A 26,148-nucleotide genomic window follows, 5' to 3' on the forward strand; every position below is an offset into this window, starting at 1 on the left:
GATGCTCCGAGCCTACTTTCCATTTTGCAGCTCTGTCTCAAATGGTAGAGCTCTTGTGTATAGCCAGCTTTTCATACATTCACCTATAAGGCAAAGGGAAGAGGTGACATAGGTAAGAGCATATCGCTGAAGGGAGAGTCATGTTGGATAGCAGAGAGACAATAGTGCTCATTGGGTGCATAATGTCACAAATTGCTTCGCATTTAACCGTGGGTAGAGAGATTGTCCTGGAAGCATTTTGCAAATTAACCCAGAACAATGTTAACTCCAGCAACTGGTTACATTCATGATAAATATTTTGAGTTATTCATTACCATTAGCAGAAGATATTGACTCTAGTATCTTGCACCTTCCCTTTTTTTGAAATGAAACTTGGCAGGACCAACGGCTCCTTTCTCATGCCAACTTGTGCACTATAGAGCTCAGTCCAGTTGATGCAAATTGCATCTAATGGGCAGGTGACTCATGGCTGTGCTGACAGCCAGCCTGACGTCCTAAAGGCACATATGAGCAGGTTGGAAGCCAAGGCATCATAAATGGGGCTTATCTCCATTTCCCCTTTTACGGGGCAGTTTTCTTCCCAGTTCTTGGCCACAGAAGTCCTGGGATGCCACTCTTTGCTCACATCACTTGTGTCGTGGTTGCAGTGACCTGAATGAATGGTCTGAGCTATTGCCCCCAATGTAGACTTTCAAACACAGGCCCAAGTGAATCTTTTTTTGATTTCCAAACAATATTAAGAGGCTTGTTTAAAAAGCAAAACCTTAAATCCTTCGTTGCTGTTCTTGCAAACACCGGTCCTTTGAAGTCTGTAATGTGAAATTTTGTTGCATGTGCCAGGATTGCAGAGTTGCAGCTGGTTATTGAGAATGCTGCTGTCCATTATGGACCAGCTAGTCTTGCTTTTTCCCACGGTGGTGTCACTGCAACAGCCACTGTATGGCAGTGCTATGGGATGAGGGCAGATCTGATCATTTAGCAGGATTTTAAGGACTTGTGTGGGCCTTTTATAGTGGGAACAATGCATTGGAATACAGTGCCTGTAGTTTGCTCCCCAATTCCCCAGCCTGTTGAAAAATTGTGATGAGTGTGGGAACACTGCATTTGAAACTGGGGAGCATCATCTCATTGCCTTCCTGTGCTCCCAAGTCTCCTGTAGCTGGATGCTTGATTATAACTTTCTTGGATCAGGGATCAGTTTTGGTTATATAGAATCTAATGCCCATCGCCCAGCCCAAACCTGGAGGCATTAGTGTGATGTAACTGGTACATTAGTGTTTGGAAGCGCAACCAGTTTGGAATGCAGATGAGGAGAGATTTCTGCCCGGCTTTGAAACCTTTCAAGGCTGTTGTGGAGAATCCAGCTTTGCACTGAAATGAGTGCAAACCCCTTTCCCCACTCTGGTTGTGAAGTACGAGGTAAATAAAAACATAGTTGTTGTTTTACGGAAGAGTTCTTGGAGGCTTTAGAAGAGAGGAAGAGGACAGCTATGAAGTGAGAATCTCCAGAACTATGGCAGTGTTTATTAAGCTACTGGCAAGAAAGGGTTCACTCCAGCCTTCTGTAACTTCATTTAAAATGTGATCTAATTACTGTTTACGCTGCAGCCTAAAGCTGCTTCCTGTTTCCAGTATAGCAATTACACTCGAGGCACACCATTTATTCCGAGTGTATCAGCCCAGGATATGGTCGTTACCACGTTAGTAGGAAGTACCTTCAAATTGTTATACTTGGCAATAACTACATCCTGCAGTAACAAACCTCTTGCCATGCAGCTTGCAAGTTTATAAGCGTCTCCTGACAAGAATAAGCAGGAAAGCACCATTCCTCTCTCCTCCGCTCGATTGCTTTATATGCAATTAATTAACCTTAAAGATGGTTTTCTCTCCAGGAAAGCTGGAGAGGGACTTTTTGCAAGGGCGTGTAGTGATAGGACAGGGGACAATGGATTTAAACTGAAAGAGGGCAGATTTAGATTGGATATAAGGAAGAAATTTTTCACTCAGAGGGTGGTGAGGCACTAGAACAGATTGCCCAGAGAAGTTGTGGATGCCCATCCCTGAAAGTGTTCAAGGCCAGGCTGGATGAGGCTTTGGGCAACCTGGTGTAGAGGGGGGTTTCCCTGGCCATGGCAGGGGGTTGGAACTAGATGATCTTTGAAGTCGCTTCCAACCCAAACCAGTCTGTGATTCTATGGTTTTAAAGCAGTGCGTAATTTGAAGATGCTGCTGGTGACACCACTACAAGCTAAAAGGGATCTGGGTTCCCTCAGTGTTATTGCTGCTCAGTGTTCACCCGGTGCTGTTACAGTGGGCAACATGATGCCAGTACACTGGGGTGAGGAATGGCGAAGCTGGAAGTTACTTCTATGGAACAGTAACTCCGAAACGGAGCGAGTGTCTCCAAACAGCTTGCTGCTGATCAGTTTTGCAGCTTCGGGGTGGGGTGTACCATGCTGGGGTGAGTAATGTCCTTTTCAGAGGGTTGGTCACCGGGAGGAAATGCCACATCAAGTGGTGATTTAATTCTGCAGCTTGACTTGGATATTTGGCAGTGGCTGCTGTTGGCCTCCTGGACTTCTTATTGTAACAGCAACTTGTTTTAATTTCTTGAAGCATCTCGAGGCATCATATTTACTGACTTTTGTTTCCAACAAGAAAAATGTAAATTTTAATTAATCCAAGCTGAAGTTAAGAAGAAAACAAGCCTCCGCATTGGAGTGGGGGGTTAAGGCACTGGAGTCCTTTGGCTCTTTTTTCCTGTGGGATTCAATCCGAGTGCCCTGTTTCACTACTTTTCACGCTCCAAGCCTGTCCAACTTGCTCTGTTATGGTAGGACAGTCTGGTGGTATTGAATGCGAGCTGCTTTCTGGCTGTTGTCAGTTAAACCTGCCTGAGGTTGGATGTTTTTTTTGTGGTGTGTTTGGTTGGGGTGTTTTTTTTTGGAGGGGCTCTCTGAAGCACACAATGGTTGAGACTTCATCCTTAGCTCTGCTTAAAAACTTTCCTGGCTCTTCCTTAATTGCTGAGTGTGGTCTGCGCTGGGGGCTTGGTAAGCTACACATGCCGTCATGCTGGCAAGGGAAGCTTGGAAAGGCTGTGAAATAACTGCATGGCCCAGCTCGCTGGGGAAACACGCCAGGATCCTGCGCTACCTTGGAGTAAGTTTGGAAGAGGAAATTACTGTTACTTGCATCCATCTTCAGTAAGAAGAACAATAACTTCAGCAGGAAACCTTGGTATATGCTTTTCCTTTCCCCATAACCTGGAACCGGCAGCAGCTTTGAAAGAGCATCGTGCATCCTGGCTGTCGCGGGAGAACTGACTATGGATAAACGTTTCCAGTGGGATTGAAAAGTTTGCTGAACACCCCTTGTTCCTTCTGAATCAGTGCTGGTGGGAGGGGGGATTCCTGGAGATGGCTGTGCCTGTGCTAAGTGGATTTGGCACTGTGTGAGCCAGCTCCTTACCTAGGAAGCAGCAAACCTGGGCACTGCACTCATGACATTCCACATGCTGACAGGGATGGATCCCAAAGGCATTTTCTACCTAAACACTGGCGGCGAGCTTTTCCATTCCCTCGCTGTTACGGACCCTGAATGCTTTGTGGGAGCGCAGGGGTTAGTCAGGTTTGTATCTCTTCCTCGATTAAAACAGTAATTAACTCTCTACTGCTCCGACTGTGATAGATTTGGCCTATGGATGCTGAGGGGGATAGCACAGCTACATGCGTAAGGCACGTTGCTTTCAATCCCTAGGTCCTTCTGTTGGCTTAAGAGTCTCCATCCACTGCAGTGCTGATGCCTTCTTGTCTGCAACAGCTGCAGCTGGTAATTGCAGGAAGAAAAGAGAATAACGCAGCTTGGAGGGAAAGCTGACTTGCCCTTAAACACGTGTTCGTGTACTTGGCCAGTGTAAAATGGACAGGATTGGAGCTGAGTGGCAGTAATTGTTTTGTGTTTGTCTACTTATTCCAGCATCACTGTCACAGCTCCAAATATCATTCTGCTATCAAGTCAACTCCTCAAGGCTATCTCGCCATACAACTTCAGTGTTTCCACATAGATCTGTCCAAGTGTTCTTGATCATTACAGCAAATCAGTGTTTTCCTGTTGCTCTTACACTTGTGCTTCAGACAGGGATTAGGCTCCAAGGTGGTCACTTGCTGGCAAGAACTTGTTTGAAGGCTAAAGGCTGCTGTCACCTATGGTTTGCTGTTAGGTAATCTTTAGTGGGACTGTCTTACGGACAGTCTTTGTTCACTTTTGTTCTGCTGTGTGTTGGGGGAAAGCCTTGCCATGCCAGTATCCTAGACTGGGTGTTGGGAAGAACTTAGCAAATGCTAATACTAGAGAGGATGTGTTTAAAATTATCCTGGCCTGGAACTGGCAGCAGCCCAGGCTTTTCTGAAGAAGAGCAAAGCCGGGAAGCAGGAGATTTCCAGGGCCTGACCGGGGCTCTTTGGCCAGGCCGTCACGCCAGCTCTGATCTCATGATGCACGAGGGAGGAGAGAAAAAATAGCTTTTGACTTTTTTTGTGTGTGAAAGGATTTGGAATATTTGCAGAAGGGGGTGGGGAAGTTTGGTGGGTGGTTTGTTTTTTTTTTCCATGTCAGTGGTTGCCATTAGGGTGAGGTGTGTTGTGAATTGCTCTCTCTCTTCACTGACATCCATTCCCCAGGCAGTTGCTTTGCTTGCAGTCTTTCTTGAGACAGCATCTGCCTGTGCTCCAGGTCTGTATGGTTTCCTAGACAGTGTGAGCTTTGCAGCCATGATGATGAACATGGGCCTCAACTCTAAATGTGCTTCTCTTGGCTTTTTGTGGAGAGCAGCTTGTGAAAATAAACTGCAAAACTTCAAAGTGTATTTGGAGTGAGAGTGGTGTTCCCCTCGAGGGTGGAAAAGCGCTGCTGTTAACCTAACAAACCAGAGGTTTTTTTGGGTGGAAAGGTGGTAGTACATTTTCATAGCATGTGCTGGGTGTTCTTGTGCATTCATTAGCTTTGGTAGTGAAAGAGTGTCCCTGATTTTTTTTCTTCTAAAGTTGAGGCTTCCTAGGACGGTTGAGTGGCCCCATTTTCCTGTTCTCGCCATCTCTGCTCACCTGACCCTTGGTAATGTGATTCGGTTCATTAAGCCATGAGCAAATGACACTTTTCTTCTGTCTGGATTTTCACTAGCGTTTGGGGCTGGCTGTCTTCTGAGGAATGAGGTGAACTCCAGGGACGGAGAGCAGAGACTTGGGGTTGGGAAGAACAGGACGCATTCAGCTGTGGTGAGACCAGACCAACTCACGGTCTTTGAAGTCTCCCCCCACTAAAAGGGTGCATGAGTATCAGACCAGTGCTAGTTTCTGTTTTCACATTTTTAGTTAACTTAAGAACCTGGGACAAATCACTTTCCCTGTATTTTTGAACGTACCTTCTGATAAGTTTTTTTAAAATTTTTTTTTCTATACCTAGTACTTAAAATGCTACTAGCTATAAATCATACAAATACCACTTTGTCTCTCTACTGAAGTTAAAATTGTGGTTAAGTCCCTACTGTTTCTGCATGATTGGAAGTAGGAGGTGCTAATGCAAGAAACAAAATATGAGCTTTTTCATGTATTTTTGTTGGTTGAAGGAAAGATTTGATGATTTCCACTTACTGTTTTATCTTTCTGCAGGGATGTGAAAGCAGGAAATATTCTTCTTGGAGAAGATGGCTCGGTGCAAATTGCAGGTAACTTTTCTGGTAGCTTTGAGTAAACTTCAGGCATAACTGTATCCGAAGAGATGGCTTAATGATCAAGAAGAAACCTACATAAAAATGTTAGCTTCAGAAAGCCCTGTGGTTCTTAAAACAAAGAAACAAAACAAAACCAACAACACCAAAAACCCCAACAATAAACAAACCACAAACCAAAACAACAACAACAACAAAACAACCCAGAGTTTATTATGTCTTGTTGTCTTAAAATACTGTCCTTAGGAATAATGAAAATCAGCATGAATAAATCCTTTGACTGTTAAGTTGTCAGAATCAATAGATTAGATAAAATTCTTGGCATAAGCTAGTCAGATTTTTGTAACAGCAAGTTGGAAGTGGACTGCACAGACCTCACTGCTTTATCATCTCTGAGGTGGTTTCCAAAAGGACTGTGGTGAACAGTGAATAGATTCATCAGAAGGAAATGGATATATCTGATGGTAAAAGTCACTTGCAACTTTGCCTTAACCAGAGATCTGCTGGTCGAACTGCTCATGTGGATGCTCCCTAGTCTGCTTCAATTCAATTGAGTAGCAGGGTGCATGTTTAACCAATTGCCCTAACCCAGTCCAAACTGGGATGAACTGAAAGTCTTGGAAGCAGTTGTGCAAACTGAGGGACAGGAGAGGGAAGACTGTTGAGACAATTGCTTTAGGTGGTACAGATGTCCTGGAGGAGGCTTCTGTTGTAGTCACTGCTGTCAAGACCTGCATCCACACAGGTATGTTGTAAATGGTCCTTGGTGTAGATGGATCATGTGTCTGTGGAAAAGAGTGTTGTGTGGTGTGTGTGGTTTTCTGGTTTGGCTCCTTCCATGCTACTTTTCTGGTCTTTTATTCCATACATGTTCCTACAGACTCCACTCTTCTTTCCAGAAATCAAAAATTATTACTATTATAGAGTATTAAGTAAGATAGAATTTTTAGAGAGTACATTTAGAACTTGAGACTTGTTTTTCCTCCTCTTATTTTCCTATCCTGAGTATGATTTCTCTGGCTGTCTTCTCCCTCACGACTGTGCTCTCCCCATGAACCTCGTGGTGCCTTTCTAGTCGTGGTGCCTTTCTAGTCCTTGTGCCACCTCTAGCTGGAGGACAGAGCTCACATCTGGTCCTGCTATCTCAGTGAACATCCTTGTACATGTTTAACTTTTTCAGTCCCATATTTAATTGGAAAGAGCCCTACCTGCTTGTGATAAGGTCTCTTTTAGTGCCCGTACTGCTGGTGGAGGCACAGCAGTGGGTCAGGCCAGTGTGCTGGGGATTAAGGGACAGAGCTTTGCAGCTGCGGGACAATGACTGTCATGTCAGGCAAAAGTGCATGTTGCTGAGGAGTACGGACTCCTTTGCTATATTTATGCCTGGATTTACATCTTGGAATGAAAGGTGTAGATTTTCCACCAGGAGGCAGAACACATTGCAATGCACAGTTTTTTTTTTATAGATAGCTCTTCTCCCTCTGCAGAAGGCAATAAGCCCTTTTACAGGACATAACACCTAAAATGCAGGACTTCTGTTTAAAACCTGAAGTCACTTAGTTTTCTCTTTTTAAGTCTCCCAGCACTCTTAATGCCTGTTGTTATATTTCTAATGAGGTGTAAATAATTCATCCTGTGTGGGAGCTGATAGAAGGTAGGGAGTAGCTTCTAAAAAGCTCAAAGGAGCAAACTTCATACAGTGAAATCCTACAGTTTTTGCTGTAATGAGGCCAAGATGTAACATTTTGGATTTGTAATCGTATGGAGCTTTAGATTATGTTCTGGGAGAGGCTGCAAATAGCTCTTGCATTAGAGCGATGCACTCTTATTCCAAGTGTTTCTGCCAGCCTAGCAGAAAGCTGCTTGTGTTTCTTTGCCACAAGAGTGCCAGGGCTTGGCTTTTTTTATTAAGGCTTACTGGTATAGGTACCTGTTCATGTATTTTCATTTTTTTTCTGCTGAATAATTTTTTCTTGATAAGTAGTTTTAAGGTTGACTAGTCTTACTTGTACAAACTTCAAAGTCTTACTTGTACAAACTTCAGAGGATTCTCCTGGACTAAACTGTGTGCCAGTGGTTTTATATATGGTGCAACATTTAAATAATGAAATCCATCTCTCTGCATATCCTGCACCAGTAACATTGCGAGATGTTCAAGATTCCTTCTTTACAAATTCTTTCTTTGAACTTGCAAAAAGACTCAGGCTGTAACCTTTAATGAGATACAGCAGAGTGACTAAACTCAACCAAGGTCAGCAAGTTCACCGCAGTGGCAGGAAGCACTTTCATTTCTGCAAAGGCAGCTGATTACTTGAAAGAAACGAAAATAAATGAATGACTGAATACTAGAGAAAAGCCTGACCTGGTCAATAACATGAGATTTTGTTTCTGTGGGAATTTCTGACACTTAAGCTTCCTTTCCTCCTGACCCAGGATGAAATAGCAAAATTTCTTGCAAATTTTTTGAGGAGGAAAAAATGCTGGAAGCAAACCAATCTCAATAAAGTGAGTTTTGTTTCAACACGATCAAAGCACTTGCCTTTGACAATAATATTAATGCATATTATGAATAATTCTGTTGATCGTAGAGTGCTTCAATTATCAGCTGGATGACATCACTGCGTTCCCATGAAACAAATGTGTTTAAGTTTCACTGGAAAGTTACACCGTGAGGGGGGGAAAAAAAAGGTTGATCAGCTGTGGAATGAAGCCTGAGGGTTAGAGTGAATGGGGCACCTCCCTTGAAGGAGCTGGTTTGGTGTACATAAAAAATGCAGATAGTGTAGCAGGAAAGAATGACTTCAATTCTTTTATGACTCCTTTCTCTTTTGCCATCCCTCTATCAAAACTGCCCGTGAATGGTTATTAAAAAGGACTGTTTCAGTGTTTGGCCTTTGCAACCTCATGTTCCTGTGTGTTTCATGCTGCTTGACACAGTTCATATTTCTTGTCTCAGAAGAAATTTAAATCTTAAATGTAAGGAATGTAAATCTCAAACTGGAAACCCTTTAGGGAAAAAAAAAACAAAGCTTCTTTCAAGGTGTAATATTAAAAAAAAGCTCAACCCTATCGTGGAGGAAACCCCACTACCAGGCTATATTTCCACATGTCAGTGAATATAATTACTTGGGAAACTTTCACTGTGTAGAATTCATGGCAGTAATTTTGCTGCAGGATTATACATTTCTAACCAGTGAAAACTAAAAGCCTCTTTCATGAATTTGGACTGTGCAGTTCTGTTAAGGCTGAACAGAAAACGCAACTCGATGACGGATGTTTCTCAGGTTCTGTTTGTGAGTCTGGGCTGGTGGCTGTGTTGGGTGGGAAAGCTGCTGGTAGGAGCAGTGCCAGCTGAGGCAGGCCCAGGTGGAGTGACAGGAGAAATCTGTGAGCTCGGGGCATTTGCTGGAAGTAGGAATTGTAAAAATTCCCCCAATGGCCTGCACAAACACCGGGCTTCAGACTCTTCCCAAGCCCTGGGACTTGGTGTTTTCACTCATGACTCTGTTTTTAGCTGTGTAGCTCCTTTTGCTTTCAAAATGTGCATCCACCAAACCAAGGTATAAAATCGTCTTTAACAGATCCAGCTGACGAGTGAGACCTAAACTGAGGCTGTTTGCTTCTCTCTTAACATCTTTTTTCTTTTTTTTTTTTTTCTTCCCCCAAGGGCTCGGGCTTGGGCTTGTGGCTTGGCACCAAGTTTTTGGAGCCTGTTACAATTCAGAGTATCGCTTTCTCAGTTTGAAGTGTTTTCCTGCACATTGAATTAATCTATCTTCTGGAGAGAGCAGGACTCTTTCCCAGATACCATTGTTCTGTGCCGTGCTGACGGTGGTTGCAATGTAAATTGAGATAGCCACATTCTTTTGTGTTCCAGCTTCTCCATGGCAATTATTATATTTTTATTTTTTTTTTAATCAGAGCATAAAACCTCTTTGCCTTGGCATTTATTGGTTCCCTGGAGTTTAAAAGCTGCATGGGTAAAAACACTGTCAACATAAACTGCATCGGCACCAATATTCCTGCATAAGCCAGGAGACTTCTCACAGTAAGCAAAGCAAGTTTATTTAATTGTGCAGCCCCTATTAAATTATTGTGAAATGAAGTGAAAGTCTTGATAGACTGGGAAGGGATGGGAGAGGTTGAGGGAAGCTCTCCCAGGGTGCACAAGACGTGCTCAGTACGAACCGTGCTCCAACCCTGGCACGATATTAGCATCCTACTGAGACTGAGTGCAGACTAAATCTTTTTTTCCCTGATTTTATACACTGGGATATTAAATAATACTGTCACCCACCCCTCCGTGATCGAATAGGAAGAAGCAGGGGTGTACTGAAGGCTGAAAGTCCCTTTTTTGGGGGACGTTGTTTTTTTTTGATTTTTTTTTTTTTTCCCCATTGTAGGGACAATGATGTGGTATCTTCAGGTTTTAAAACCAGTCGAGATGATTAACGTGTGCTTCAAGAGGCGCTCCGTGTGCCTGCTGTGTCCTGGGCAGGCCGTGGTGCCAAGCGGTTGGAGAAGATTGAGGTTTCACCAAGTCGTTCAGGACTTGCTAATTGATACTGGCAAGTTGCCGAACCCCTCTCGCTTTATCTATTTATAAAATGAGGATAGTTAAGGCCAGGCAAAACTTGTGTAACTGAATTTGTGTAACTTTCCACAAATCCATGCCAGCCTGTCACCGGTTCGCTGTGTTCCTGACTGCTCTTAATTCATTGCACTAAAATAGTGCTCTACATAAACATCGGGCTATGATGCAGGCAGTGTCATTCCCCCATTTTCCCTTAGGAAGTTCTAACTCTGGAAGATTAAGTTGCTTTAACAAGGGCAAGGCACAAGTCTGACTCGAGGAGAGGAGTGCTGATTGCAGGGCTGACTCAAGCAGCTGGTGTTGTATCACGGACACCTCTGAGCCTCTTCTCTTTTGAAAAAGGGGCAAAAGTATTTTTCTCTGTGCTTAGTGGAGTCTTTTTGGTGCCTCCCCTGCAGCAGCGTGATGGGAAGTAACTTTTTCTTTGTGTCACTTGTCATATCTGTGTTTCCTGAAGACATGTTGCAGTGTTTGGTTGTTGAAACCACTTGTGAACTTCTCCAGCGGTGGTGGCTTCACCTGGTCTGGGCTTTGTCATCCTTAAGTTACTTTGTGCAGTATTAGCATGTCTTTGTTAACGTGCTGTTGGGCTCGGTTTCAGATACGATCTTTATGTTTGCTCGGCAAAGGGATTTCATACATCTTTTATGGGCCTTGACATTATTGCAAAAAGGCCAAACTTGTGATGTAGTAAAGCTGCTGTTCTACATGTGAATTGATTAGAAATGTGACTGCAGAGATGGACCTTTCTGTCGTGGCTTAACCCCAGCTGGCAGCTAAGCCCCACACAATTGCTTGCTCACTGCCCATGGTGGGATGGGGGAGAGAATCGGAGGGTAGAAGTGAGAAAACTCGTGGGTTGAGATAAAGACATTTCAATAGATAAAGCAAAAGCCGCGCACACAAGCAAAGCAAAACAAGGAATTTGTTCCCTACTTCCCATTGGCAGGCAGGTGCTCAGCCATCTCCAGGAAAGCAGGAGTTCATCTCATGTAATGGTGACTTGGGAAGGCAAATGCCATCACTCTGAAGGTCCCTCCTTCCTCCTCCTTCCCCAACTGAACATGATGTCATACGGTGGAATATTCCTTTGGTCATTTGGAGTCAGCTGTCCCGGCTGTGTCCCCTCTCAACTTCTTGTGCCCCCCAGCCTCACTGATGGGATGGGGTGAGAGGCAGAAAAGGACTTGACTCTGTGTAAGCTCTGTCCAGCAGTAATGAAAACATCCCTGTGTTATCAACACTGTTTCCATCACAAATCCAAACCAGCCTCATACTAGCTACTGTGGAGAAAATTAACTCTACCCCAGCCAAAACCAGCACACTTTCCAAATAAGAATTTGGGAGAACAAGTGTTTATTTACATATCCAATACCATTGCATAACCATATAGTCTTTAAAAGGAAAAAAATTTCTGATTCTTGTTCTTCACTAATCTTCCTTTTGTCTGGTGTCTTGCCACTCGCTGTGTTCTCAGCACAAAACTGCTGTTTACCAGTGCCTTTCTCCTCTTCCTGCCAGACTTAATTCATCTTCAGTGCTCTAAAAGGTGTAAGGTTTGCAGAAAAACGGTAAGTACAACTGCAGATATTTTCTGATGGTGAACAACTGAACAAAAGAAGGAAGGTGACCTGTGGAAAAAAAAAACCCGCTTAGTACTACTTTTATTTTTGCTTGAGGAGGGATAATACCCAAGGTTATAACCATCTCCAAGTGGTCTGAAGTCAAGATTGGTTTATTCTGTTGTTCTGCCCCCATTAGGAACTGCTCTTTTAGAGTCTCATCTAGATCCACCAAACTCTGTAGGAGCCTTTCTGATGTCAGTAGGCTTTGGTCCTGACTCCTAATTAGCACACAGTGTTCTTTCCCTTATGGTAGCTGCCTACAGGAGTAGATACTTTGGGCTTTTTGGGTTTAAGATAATGTTACATATGAGGTGGCCAAGGAGAGGTGGTTTTTAACAGCCGACTTCTAGATTAGGATAAAACAATTTAACTTATGTTCACACCAGTAATGGTGCCTGTCGTGATGTGGTCCTGCCACAGCATTCTTGTGTCCGTGAGTTGTTTAGACTGGGTCTTTGTTTCTGCAACGCAGAATAGCAAGAGGAGATTTTCCTTCCAGCTTTCACGTTTCCTGAGTGGCCAGAATAGTTTTCAAGTTTGGATACCTTAATAGCAGGAATTGTTGCCTAATACCATGCTTTTTCAAACACTAGCCTGCAACTTCATTGCCGCTGTAGAGCGTTTTGTAGGGTGTGTGGTTTGCAACACATGGTGTTTCTACTGAAAAAGACAAAATTGGCCATATTTTCTGCAGAGCCTGCATCGGCAGAATTGACGTTTCCATTCTGGATTGGTTTTGCTGCGATATGGGAGTCTGGAGGTTTTTTTTTATTGAAAGAAGACTTTGGTTTATATCACTGAAACAGGTCCAGCAAGATGAATCTCTTCTACATTGCTTTGGAACAATGATTTAAAAAAATGATCCTACTGCTTGCATCCAGACATCCTGGAGACTGTTGGCTAGCAGACTGCTGGAAGTCTGCAGTTTTTGGGCTCCTTTAGAATATCTGACAGTCGTTGGATTCCCAGCAGTGGTGGTTACTGGTATTGCAAGCCAGGTCTGAACATTAACAGTTCCTCCCTGTTTCGGGTGGAGCCGTCCTTTCCAGCTATCACCGTGGTGAGTCAATATAAAGTACAAGCTGCTGAAGAGGAGGACAAATGTAAACACTTCTGAGCTATCGTACCTCTTGAATTTCCTGATGTTTCCTGTTTTCTAGAGGTAAATCCATTTGCAACAACCTAGTTCTGTTGTAGCCTTTCTGAGGGTAGTTAGCAGTGGCAAAATGGGATGCAGATTGTACCAACTGCTCAGAAGTGAGAACAGATCCCCAACTTGTGGTTAGGATTTTATTTTGTTGCTTTACAGATATTTCTGAGAGCGAGCACGTTCTTATCTTAATAGCTGGGACTTGGGTAAAGTTAGTAAGGTGACATTTGAGAAGATGGTTTCAAAATCATTCCTTACAGCAGAGTAGCAGAGGCTGCTTGTGCCTGTTTTAGCCTGCTGGAAATGAGGGAAATTGATTGGGAAAACAATGAATAAATCAACCATGTAACAGAATACAATTTAATTCTGTTGAAGCTTTCTGCTGACCTCAGATGGCAGATGTAGGGGCACAGTTTCCAACTGGAATTTCTAAACCAACGTTTGATGTGAAGTGTGGTGAATGCTGTGCGTGCTGTGTGGAGGACTTGTGTTTTTGCTGCTGGAATGCTTTGCTTTGAGTGGCATTTCTTTTACCCTCAAAATGACGGCATGGAAACTTGAGGTAAGATACACAAGTTCAAGTACAGCACATCACAATAATACACTGATGGCACTTGGACAAGTTTCTACCAGTATTATCTTATTTAATAGAACTTCTAATTGCCCTTGTGTTCGAACAAGGGATCTTTCAAGACTTCCCGTAATGAGTGGTGAAGTGCAAGTAATTTTATTCTGAACTTTTTAGGAAGCTCTTTCAGTTTTCTGAGAAAAGCAAGGATGGTGGATACACACATGGGAGATCTCAAAGCAAAATCACTGTTGTTGCAAAAAATGGCTTTCCAGAAAAATACAAATTGCAGTGCTGGTGGGGATAGTGATCCATCTAGACATGCTAAAACTTCAGGGTTAGCAGGGAGACAAGATGCCCCTGAGAACAGGGAAGAGAACAGGACAGCGCATCTGTAAGAAGCCGAAACCTAATCGTAGACATTTGGTAGTGCTTCTTTTAGCCTTATGATTTCTGTGCAGCTTTCTTTAATGTCAACTTTCAGTTTTCCATGTCTAGTATTTGATCAAGCAATAAGTTCCTGTCCTTAGAAGCCTCTAACCGAAGTGAGCTGGAAGCTTTCAGTAGCTTCTTCTGAGTGGTAATTTCAGTGATGTTTCTCAATATTGAAAGACTGGTGAGAAGGGGATCATTGCACTGCTGCTGTGATGCAGAGGGAAGCTTGGGACTATCCTCATGTGGATGCCATTCTTGCAAATTATAGAGGGATCTTTTGTTGCGGTTGATTCCTTAGGGATAACATCCTTAAGCTGTGGAGTATAACTCTGTGGCTCCTCTGAGTAAGACTTTTGCATTTACAGTTAACTATGTCAGCTGAGTTTCAAGAATTTTCAAACCAGTTGTGGTCAACAATGTTCCGTTTTTATGTGAAATAGCCCTTGAATTTCAGAGACTTAATCTCCAAGCCTGTTAATTTCAAAAATGGCATTCGAGATTTTGATTGCTTGTACTGTGTTTAAAAAGGGAGGGGGGTGGTATGTGTGGGTAAAATTGAGTTATGGAGAATGACCCATTGCAGGTCTATAATTCTGTAATACATAAGCAGTGTAGTTTAGAGCAAATTGTGAAGAAATACAATTTTGTGTTTACAGCTTCCCTGTCACCTGATTTTTTTTATTTTTTCTCCAAGGAAAGTCTGCTATCTTCTCTCGAATGACTTGGTTGCCAATCTTTTGTGATGCTCTTCTCTGAACAAACATACTGAATCCATTGCTATCCCTGCACACTACTGCTGCTGTTCTCAGATCTTGTTTTCTGTGTCATTCTTAATTACATAAAACATTGGTGTTATCTTTGAAAGCATAGTTTTCCTGTAAAAGAACGATTTACTTTAAGTTAATATAATTACCAATGAGTGCTGTGGCATCCTTGAGCATCCTTCAGCTTGTGAAAGACGTTTCAGGTGGGGGTGATGCTGTGCAGGGTGCAATACCTGTGTGCAAGGCTTCCTCTGGGATGGTGGTGCTGGTTAGTAAAGCACTGAGCATCTCAGCGATGGAAGTTTACCAAGCAAAGCCTATTCTGGTAATAAAGCACTCAGAGGAAGGGGCTGATACCTCCAGTCTGCAGTTAGGACAGTTACATGTTACAAAATCGAGTCACTTTTATGTTCCTGCCTTCCTTGCCGCAGATACAAACAGGACGCTGATGGAAATGCAGTTATCACTGGTTATGTATGTATAGAAATGTAAATAAATCCCTGGCTGTCAGGGGCAGGTCTGTGCAGTGGCAGCTCTGCTGGGGAGCGTGGGTGTGCTGCCATGTGACCACTGGGCCGTAAGGGAAAGTGGAATTTTCCTCTCTGCCGGCCAGCGCTGAAAGCCCTGCTCTCCTCTGTAATTGAGTGCTGGACCACAAACTGTTCACGTACCAGCACTGGTAGCTAACTGTAGATCATCCTTCGTTCATTAGGAAACTCCTCATGCGTAACCCTACTCAATAGATGGCTGGGAATAGGAGGGGAAAGGGGGACAACCCTTCAGTTCGCTCGGGATGTGTTCTTAATAAAATCTGGGTTTGTTTTCTTTTCTTTTCAGACTTCGGCGTTAGTGCGTTTCTGGCCACTGGTGGTGACATTACCAGAAATAAAGTCAGGAAAACCTTTGTGGGCACACCTTGCTGGATGGCACCGGAAGTTATGGAACAGGTGAATTGTTTTTCCTAGTGTCCTCTGAGCTGATCTGCACCTGGAGTTCCCTGTTGTCAGCAGCGGCCATATTTACTTCAAACTAAGATGATAATTTGATATCCTGGAAGGTTTATTAAAACCACAGGATTTGCTGTGATTTCCCTATTGCAGGCAGGCTTTCTACTAAGGAATGTAGGTGTTCAGTAGATTTTTGCCCTGTTGCATCTGTTCAAGCTCCTACCTGAGGTGAGGATGAGACAGCTCAGCTGTTGCATGAAGATTATTAAGCTGCCCCTCCCTCTCGTGTGAGCGTGAGGTAGAATAAAAGTAGTGTCACACATGGTAAATATGCACATATACAATTTGGTAACATGCTCTTCTGCATTTGCAAACAGGAGAATTTGGGGTAGCTAATTGCACCGTGTCAGAGTAGGGAGTTAGTACAGTAAATAAATGCAGTTGACTTTATTCAGGTTTTTAGTTTCTCTTGACTTGTGAGTGACCAGACTTACAAGTAAATGCTGAGGAATGCTTGCCTCTCCCCCTTCCTCCTCTGCTCTTTTGATTAGCTAAAAGATGGCGTACTTCTTCCCGTTGGGTGGAGGTATGTCACTTTTTGCCCTCCCACTACTTCTAGACTAAACTATGGAAGCTTTGTCTGCTTGACTTCTGATGAAGGCCACCTGGAAGCTTTGTTTAAGGGTAAAATATCATTGACAATTTCTGAGCAAGAGCCACAAACAAAATGATGCCACAGTCTTGACAGGGCATTTACAGTAGCTGTCTATTGCATTGATTTTCAGTGCCATAAGCATCCTGAAATAAATCTCATCCCTCAAAAACAGTTTGACAGAGGGCTGGGCTCAGAGTTTGATTTTTGACAGATGTGCCAAGCAGAAATACAGCTGACTATAAATGGCTTTCTGTTTTCCTTTTTCCTTCCAGAAATCTTTTTAACAAAAATATTTGGGAAAATATTGTTTATTAAAGTAAACTTACTTTGTTTCTTTTCTCCTTGCTGTTCACAATAAAATATTTTGAAACTTAAGAGGAACTTGAATGAGACCCCACATACTCCCTCCCTCCCTCCCTCCCTCCCTCATGAAACGCAGCTGAAACAGTGGTAGAACTTTAATGCTTTTTTTTTCCTATATCTAAAACTTCTTGAGGGATTGAAATAGTTTTGGAGTAGCTTAAATATACTATTGATGAAAGGGTTTTTCCATGTTTGGCCTTTTCAGTGGCATGTTAACAGCACTCCTGCACCCTCCTGAGAGTACAAGGCATGCTCCCCGAGTCAGGAGCCATCTTTGCGAACTTGATTCTGAACTGCTACACAGTCATATTCTGGGTTTTTTTGTTACATTGATTTAAAAATAAATAAGAACAGAGTATTCAGTGTGTCCAAAACCAGAGCAGAGTTGTCCCTTGCCTTTCGGTTCTGTGTCCCGTCCTGGTGTGCAGGGCACAGCAGGCTGGCCAGGACCTAAGGTGCTGCTCCAGGCTCATTGTGGTTAGGGTGGCTGCAATCCGCAGGACAACAGGAATAAAGATCTTAAGGAGGGTGCTAAAAAATGAAATTGAGGGAAATGAAAAGGAAAATGAAGATTTTAGTAACAGAGGAGGAATTTTGATGCAATAGGTGTGTTTCTGAAGGAGGCAGATTTTTCTAGGGAGTCCAGTACTTCGTGAAGGCTGTGCACATAAACTTGTTGCAGATATTAGATGGCAAGGAGGTGTTTTGGATGCTGATGTGAAATCCTTCGATGTCCATTTAGACCATCTTGCTGTCTTCCAGCAGGTGTCACTCTGAGCCACTATATCCAGCCGGGAAAAAGGAAGAAGGGGTTGTTGTAGGTTAACCTTCCATATGTAGATATTATCGACCCAATTCCCTCTGGCTTACTTCAGCATCATTCAGTTCCTTTAGCATGTTCATACATGATAGCCTGGCATTGTCTTCTAATGTACGTTCACGTGGCAGATTTATGGAAAAAAAGTTGATGAGAAAAATAAATGTTGTTGATGTAAACTAACTACAGGGTGGTGACTAATATGTGTTGGACAGATGTCAAGATGCATTGCTCTTAACAGTTTTGAACTTCGTAGCTTTCATTTGCAAGCAGGATTATATGATATAATTAAAAGAAACCAGCACTATACAGTTAAAATCCCAGTGGGGAACGGGGGGTTGTACAGTGTATGGGTGTGCTGCAAGACTAACTGAAAAATAAAGCTAAGAAACATCCTAAAGTATTCTCAAGATGTAGCGTGAGGGGAAAAATCTGCCCTTACAGCATATTTCTTTCTGCACAGTGTTCTTCTAAATTATGTTAGATATCTGTGCTTTAGTTAAATGGCTTGAAATCTGTTCATAATCTTGGCATCCCTAAACTGTGACACTTCATAAGGCTCATCAAAATGATGCCTGCAGAGCTGATGAAATTAGTGCAAGATACAAACTCCTGTCGCTATAATAAATTTCAGTTCAACTATAGTGTTACGTGATAAATAGTGCAAGAGGGATTTTGTTAGTTTGCCAGAATTGAAGGTCGTCTTAAAGGTAGTTTGGGGGACAGTTTTTGGCTTCGTCATAATGAGTGTCTTTCTCAAGCTCGTTAGGTTAGCTGAACACAATATCCCTATTAGCTTTGCTGTGATTCAGTATTCATTTTTCCATAGTTTAGCGAGAGGAAATACAAACCATTCGAAGCAGCCAAAGCACTTTGATTTTTTTTTTTGTAGTTGCTCTTGAAGTTAGTACATAATGTCTCTCCCCTGCAGTGGAGAAAGCAAGTGCCAAAATATTACCTAAGGATAATGAGGAAGTAACTGCTTTGGCATATGAAATATTTTTTCCTGTGCATGAGGGGAAGTAAATGCTATAAATTTCCTGAACAAGTCTGTTTAATGTCAAGTGCAGAAGCTACTGGTAACTAGTGGAGGGAAATAACTAGTCTGCGGACAGGAACGAGGGGCTTTTTACTGAGCTGATGTGTACTGAAGCTTCAGGATCCAGCACGTTTGCAGTCAAATTGATTAAGTGGTTGACTAAAAGTGTAGTGAGACATACATCCCAAGGGGATAACGGTCCATCTATTACTACGAGAGTTTCATTATACTATTTAATGACTCTCTGTGTCTTTGTGTAGAAGTGGGACCCTGAGTTAACCCATTGCCCCTTGTTCTACACATGGAAAGGTTCTTGGCAGAGCAATCCTAGTTGCACAGTCCACAGCCATAATTTTCATCAGACTGTGAATTCTAAAACACCTCCTTGAAGGTGTAAGGAACTAGGGAGAGAGGAAGGAGAAAGTGTTTTTCCATCTCTAACGCTATAGTGCTGGTCTTTCCAAATTCGAGGGGAAGGAAGGAAAGGGAGACAGGATGTATAAGAAGCTAAAGAAAGGGACTGTAGTGTAGGATAGTAAGAGGCACATGCTAACATTTAATGTTTTCAGGTCAGAGGATACGATTTCAAGGCAGACATCTGGAGCTTTGGGATCACTGCTATCGAACTGGCTACGGGGGCAGCTCCTTACCATAAATACCCACCAATGAAGGTGAGCACGTCTCCAGATACTTGTGCAAGATAAAGGATCAGTGTGTTTCGTGGGTCTTTCCAAGAATTTGGCCAGCATGCTTCGTTGAAGAGTGTGCCCTCTCAGTTTGCACTTGTGGATCACAATATTCTTGAATTCATCTGAAGTCATATTTTAAAAATACACCACTTAATCAGCATTATCTGGAACTGTGCGCAGTTCTTATTTAGATCCTGAGTCTCACCAGGGTCACCATTCTTAAGGAGAGTGCTGTGTGTTTTAATCCTGGAGCCTCTGAAGGCAGCAGATGTTTTTAGGGCTATAAATAATGATTCAGAATATGTTATGGCATCCAGTGACACTGGGATGGCAAGCCGTTCCTTCTCCTGCACTGATAATCCTTCTTGATACTTCTTGGAAATCCTCTTACCAGTTATCCAAGAGAATGTCTTATTTTGTTTAACGTTAACATGGTCCTGTCAGTCACTGAACCCGTGAAAGTGTGCCAGCAGCATGAAATGGTGTGGTATTGGCAGCATTAATATTTTATTGAAGTTTAGGTGAAGGAATTTCTTGTTTAAACACTTACACTTCAAAAATCTTTTTAAAATACCTTGAACTTCAGATTGCCTTATAGTTTGGCTAACTTTCCCTGTTTCCTGACTCTTGAACCAGGAGCTGCTTCCAACATGCTATTCTTTCAGGGGACTAAATCTTAAAGTTAACAGAGTTGACCCTGCCAGTTGAGGTCTGAAGCAGCCAGCCTTTCTGCTGAGCTTTGAGATCTTCCTTAGCTCCTGTGTGAGATCTGATGAGGCCCTGTCTGGTCACAAAACTTTGAGCCCCTTTGGCCCACACTTCTGAAGGCCACTTTGCTTCTACTCTTGGGATACATACTCCCTCTAATGAAAAAAGGAGGGCAGGTGGAGCACCCTTCCAGTAATCCCGTAGTTTATGGTTAGACTAGTTAACTGGGATGTGACACCTATGGGTACCAAGTCCCTCAATATTAGGCATATCATGGGGTGTGCTTTCCTTTTCTCAGTATTTTAACTGCCAGAGTGCCACCTCGTTAGGAGCTGGTCTAGATCTTAGGTCCCCTCCCACTCCACAATTACAATAGCATTTGGGAATCCAGTAGCTCCTAACTCATTAGAACAGACACATCCATGTATTGCTTTAAATGCCAGGATTTTGCACTGGTTTAACTCTTGTACAACAGGATTAATTTTAAGATTTGTCATCTCTGTGCAGGGACTGTTGAGTAGCAGAGTGGTTTAGAAGCGCCATTAAAGTTTGTATCGTATCAATGATCATAGAATCATAGAATGGTTTGGGTTGGAAGGAACCTTAAAGATCATCTAGTTCCAATTCCCCTGCCATGGGCAGGGACACCCTCCACTACACCAGGTTCCTCAAAGCCTCATCCAACCTGGCCTTGAACACTTCCAGGGATGGGCATCCATAACTTCTCTGGGCAACCTGTTCCAGTGCCTCACCACTCTCTGAGTGAAAATTTTTTTTCTTATATCTAATATAAATCTGCCCTCTTTCAGTTTAAATCCATTGCCCCTTTTCCTATCACTACATGCCCTTGTCAAAACTCCCTCTCCAGCTTTCCTGTAGGCTCCCTGGAAGGCTGCAATAAGATCACCCTGGAGCCTTCTCTTCTCCAGGCTGAACAGCCCCAACTCTCTCAGCCTGTCTTCATAGCAGAGGTGCTCCAGCCCTCGGATCATCTTCGTGGCCCTCCTCTGGACTCGCTCCAGCAGCTCCATGTCCTTCTTGTGTTGGGGACTCCAGAGCTGAACACAGTATTCCAGGTGGGATCTCATGAGAGCAGAGCAGAGGGGCAGAATCCTATCCCTCGACCTGCTGGCCACGCTTCTTTGGATGCAGCCCAGGATACAATTTGCTTTCTGGGCTGCCAGCGCACATTGCCGGCTCATGTTGAGCTTCTCACCCACCAGCACTCCAAGTCCTTTTCCTCAGGGCTGCTCTCAATCCATTCTCCGCCCAGCCTGTACTTATGATAGTGATAGTGGCAGAGTAGCGAGGAGTTCAGGGAAATGTGTTGCCATTTTCATTGATACTTCCTTCTGTGCTCTGGTTATTGGTAGCATTTTGCAGTAGCCTCTGCAAACTGTGCTTCTGTTTATTGTGTTTCGAATGCACGGGTTGTAGCTTTGAACACAAGATCACCTCCTTAGTGTTGTGTGTTGTCGCATGGTGGTTCCGATTGCGCGTCTCCGGTGATGTTAGGTATGAGTTCCAGTGTGCAGCCTGCAGAGGACTTCTGCGTTTTATTTACTGAATGCAATTGGGTTTCTCTGCAGATTAGTTTTTGTTACACAGCAAAATGACCCATGCATTAAGTGACCCTCCAAGGAGAGGGGAAAAAAGCAGGGGTTTCTGTCGTGGGCTGTGTAATTTCAGCTAGATTGATGGGCTCTCGTTGCCCTAAGCAATATAGCTGTTGAAAGCTCTTCAAATGCACTATGTGCTGCTTCCTCTTCTAAAATAGATATTCATCTGTATGTAGGTGACAAGTGAAAATGGAAATGAGTAATTTTCTTCCTTTCCTTCAGAATATCTGAGTGATGTGAAGGAAATAATCAGTTTGGCTTGATGGGTTCTTGTGTGAGAAGTGTCTTCACCTGCTGTCGCAGTGGTACATGAAAGTGAAGCCTTGTATTTTTATATTGCCCTTCTGCTTTTACATTAATTTAATTTCTAGCTAAGAAATAGCTGCAGGGAGATCTAAAGAGAGCCTTTGAATCAAATGCCTTGCACAACTGCTCCTCTCAAATGAGGAAGGCTGGTAGAAGTTCTGCTATGCTTACACCTTTAATCCCACCAAACAGGCCTGAAAGCCCATTCCAACCTTTTGCTTGGCCCACAGACTGTGTACCATGGGCCAGGAGACACAATGGAAAATGGCAGCATAAACTGTTGGGTATAAATTAGACTGACTTCCCAAGGCAAGGAGGTGGAGGCAACTCTAGATCCTGTTGTATGAGTCTTGGACCTCTTAGCTGACAGAATATGCAGAGGTGTAAAGGTTTCGGAAATAATTATTTCTACAAAGTTAGTAAATGTGGGAAGTAGAGGGAAGAGGAGAGACCCTGTAATTGCCTTGAGGAAAAGGTCGATGAGTCTTTGCTGTCTGGTGAGTGCAAGGAGGCAATCTGAATTGTAAGAAACTTCAGTCTGAGCTCGGGCTAACCCTCAGAGAGCTGTTGTGATGCAACAGTCCTTGTCTCAGATGCTTGAAGAAAATGCTTGTCTAAAATAGTGTTAGAATCATAGAATGGTTAGGGTTGGAAGGGACCTTAAAGATCATCTAGTTCCAATTCCCCTGCCATGGGCAGAGAAATCCTCCTCTACACCAGGTTGCCCAAAGCCTCATCTAACCTGGCCTTGAACACTTCCAGGGATGGGGCATCCACAACTTCTCTGGGCAACCTGTTCCAGTGCCTCACCACTCTCAATGTAAAAAATTTCTTCCTTATATCTAATCTAAATCTCCCCTCTTTCAGTTTAAAGCCATTGCCTCTTGTCCTGTCACTACACACCCTTGTAAAAAGTCCCCTCTCCAGCTTTCCTGTAGGCCCCCTTTAGGTACTGGAAAGCTGCTATAAGATCACCCTGGAGCCTTCTCTTCTCCAGGCTGAACAGCCCCAACTCTCTCAGCCTGTCTTCATAGCAGAGGTGCTCCAGCCCTCGGATCATCTTCGTGGCTCTCCTCTGGAACTCGCTCCAGTAACTCCATGTCCTTCTTGTGTTGGGGACTCCAGAACTGAACACAGTATTCCAGGTGGGGTCTCACGAGAGCTGAGTAGAGGGGCAGAATCACTTCCCTCGACCTGCTGGCCACACTGCTTTTGATACAGACCAAGATACGATTTTCTTTCTGGGCTGCCAGTGCACATTGCCGGCTCATGTTGAGCTTCTCACCCACCAGCACTCCCAAGTCCTTTTCCTCAGGGCTGCTCTCAATCCATTCTCCCGCCCAGCCTGTACTTGTGCTTGAGATTGCCCGACCCACGTGCAGGACCTTGCACTTGGCCTTGTTGAACTTCATGAGGTTCTTACAGGCCCACCTCTCCAGCCTGTCAAGGTCCCTCTGGATGGCATCCCTTCCCTCCAGCGTGTCCACAACACCACACAGCTTGGTGTCATCTGCAAACTTGCTGAGGGTGCACTCGATCCCACTGTCTGTGTCTCCAACAAAGATATTAAATAGCACTGGTTCCCAAGATCTGTCTCTGACAAAGGCCAAGAAAAATCTCATTGCCAATAGTCATAATTCTTTCAGGTTTTAATGCTGGACACTACAAAATGATCCTCCTTCTTTGGAGACTGGTGTGCAAGATAAGGAAATGCTGAAGAAAATATGGGAAATCATTTAGGAAGATGATTTCATCGTGCCTACAAAAAGACCCTGAAAAAAGGTAAGAAAAGATAACACCAAAATAAAATAATAAATAAAAAAACTAAAACAAAGCCACGAAACTCAGTGTATTCCATATTTTTTAAAGTTGGTATGCTTTCTGCCTCTCAGCCTTTCAGTTACAATGAACACAGCAGTCTTGTTGTGTGGCAGCAAATTTTCTTGGCTGTCCTTATTTTTAAGGATAAATGTCTGGCATCATGCCTGGCCAGGGCACACATCTTCCGTTTGGGTTAATGAGCATCCCACTCCACTGCATGCATACTGCCCTTCTCCCCTTCGCCACCTCCAGCAGGTGACAGCGGTTCGTGTTTTGTTCCCAGTCAAACTGCTCGGTGTTTATAAATCAGAAATTCCACTTTGGGCAATATCTGTTTATTTGCCAAGCTTCGTAAAGTGTTTAAATTTTACCGGTGCAAAGAAGGCTGTCAGTGTAGTTTTTGGCTTGCTTAATTATAAGTAATATTTGGTTTTGGGGAAAAAAAAAATCAAGAAAAACACTGGCAAGCTTAACCAACATGTTTTCATCAATACAGATTGCTTTAAGTGACCTGCGGACACGTTCCGTCTTCCTTGTAACAGTAACTTGACTGCTCAGTGATGTTGGGAATACTACCGAGGGGGTGGTGCACGTGTTGTGGTTCCCAGGATAGCGTTGCATCATTATTTTACGGCATTGTTCAAAGCTGCACGAGGTTGTGGCTGGTGTGGACATGATTTAAAACCCACAGCCTGTCACACAGAACTCAGACGTGTTTCTGTAGGGGACAGTCAGCGTTTGTTAGTCTCAATGAAGCTGTTTAAAGGAGTGTTCTCCTACATTTAAAAATAGTATTCTTTAAAATGCAAAGCTAAAGCAACAAGCATTCCCACAGATCAGTTTTTATACCTCTTAGTTTTCTTTTTTTCCCTCAGTAGGCAAACTAATTCTGAAAAGGGAAAGTCTGTTTGTAAAATAATATTAAGACGTTTTCTGTTTCCCTCTTGTGATGGGATCCTGGAAACAAGGGCTTTCTCCCGCATCATGAGATGGAATCTCTTTCTTCTCACAAGCTTTACACTTCAATGCTTAATGAATCCAGTGGACGTGCTTGATAAATGCTGATAGTTGTTTTTTTTTTACAGCGGGATGTTTTTTCTTCTTTCTAAAGCATATCCTAACCACGCAGGTTAGAATGTGTGCTGATCAGAATGAAACATAGATTTCATAGATTTCTAGGTTGGAAAAGACCTTAGAGGTCATCCAGTCCAACATTTGAATCGTGGCATGCCACTTCTCTCTTCTCAAGCACCACAAGCAGCCACTGCCACCACCCTGACTACAGGAGCAGAGGTTGGCCCAGTGAAAAGCCAACTAGCAGAATCAGATATGCTTTTGCATGTTGTGTGGGTTCTAAAAGAGAAGTTACTGCAATTGCTTTTTTAGTTATTTTAGGGGCTCACTTGCTGTCAGAGTAGTCTGAGGTGAAGCAAGCTCTGTGATGAATGACCTTTGCAGGTCACTAATTAAACTCTGCTACTATTTAAGCACAGTCTGCAGGCGGGAAATGCTGTGAGTACTGTGAGCTGTACTTCTCACGTAGGTCTGAGTCTTCAGAAAGCTCCTTCTAAACTAAGGGATGTCTTTTACGTTTCGGTATTTATTCTGAAGTCTAACTTAAAAGGGAAAGTAATTTGGACTTGCTCCTTTTTGTTTAGGTGAAGGTGATCATCCTGCCTGTGTTTAATAGAGCTAATTACCCATCCATAATCAATATCTCTGAAATAGCTCTGTCACTTGCCACACGGCAAGTACTGCACTGCTGCTGTCGGTGATGATCCTTCGTTTCAATTTTGAGCAAATGGTTTGTGATCCTACCAAACTGGCTCTAAGGGACTCAGGTTCAGCATCAAAATGGGAGCAAATTCCCTCTCCACTCCCCTGCCCTGAGTTATTCACTGTTTTTGAGTGGAATAGGCTTTGATCAGAATACACTGAGTGTTTAAAAGGCTGCTGGTGTAGAATTTACTTGGAACACATTGAGTTTTAGGGTAATTGTGCAGAGAGAAACCGATACCCTTATGAGATGCTGTGTTGCAACGAGCTGCAGCAACCTGCAGGACCATTGTGTCAAAAGGGAGCGTTTCTAATTGCTTTTTCTGCATCTGTTTTTATTGACAGACCGACAGCAGCAGAACTCTTAAGACACAAATTTTTCACGAAAGCAAAGGTAAGAAAACACTTCCTAAACTGATCTGTGCAGAAACTGTGGAGAGGACTTTTCAGAAGTATGATGGGTATGGTGACAGCTTTATTGCCTGTTTCACTTAGGGCCAGCATCGCTGAGGGAGTTCAATGGGTCATTGTGAATGAACAGAAT

At 43.3% G+C, this 26,148-nt stretch overlaps 1 protein-coding gene across 1 annotated transcript in view; it reads left to right on the forward strand.

Annotated features, from left to right (window-relative positions):
• The window catches only part of LOC104375197 (oxidative stress responsive kinase 1), a 170,277-nt gene that overhangs the window by 54,172 nt on the left and 89,957 nt on the right, over positions 1–26,148 (forward strand). The window contains exons 5-7 of the mRNA XM_086614368.1: positions 5,670–5,725; positions 15,702–15,811; positions 19,255–19,356. Coding sequence (XP_086470494.1) covers positions 5,670–5,725; positions 15,702–15,811; positions 19,255–19,356 — 268 coding nt within the window. The remainder of the gene's footprint in view (positions 1–5,669; positions 5,726–15,701; positions 15,812–19,254; positions 19,357–26,148) is intronic.

The sequence above is a fragment of the Tauraco erythrolophus genome, chromosome 7 (genome assembly GCF_009769465.1).
Source record: "Tauraco erythrolophus isolate bTauEry1 chromosome 7, bTauEry1.pri, whole genome shotgun sequence".
Lineage (NCBI taxonomy): Eukaryota > Metazoa > Chordata > Aves > Musophagiformes > Musophagidae > Tauraco > Tauraco erythrolophus.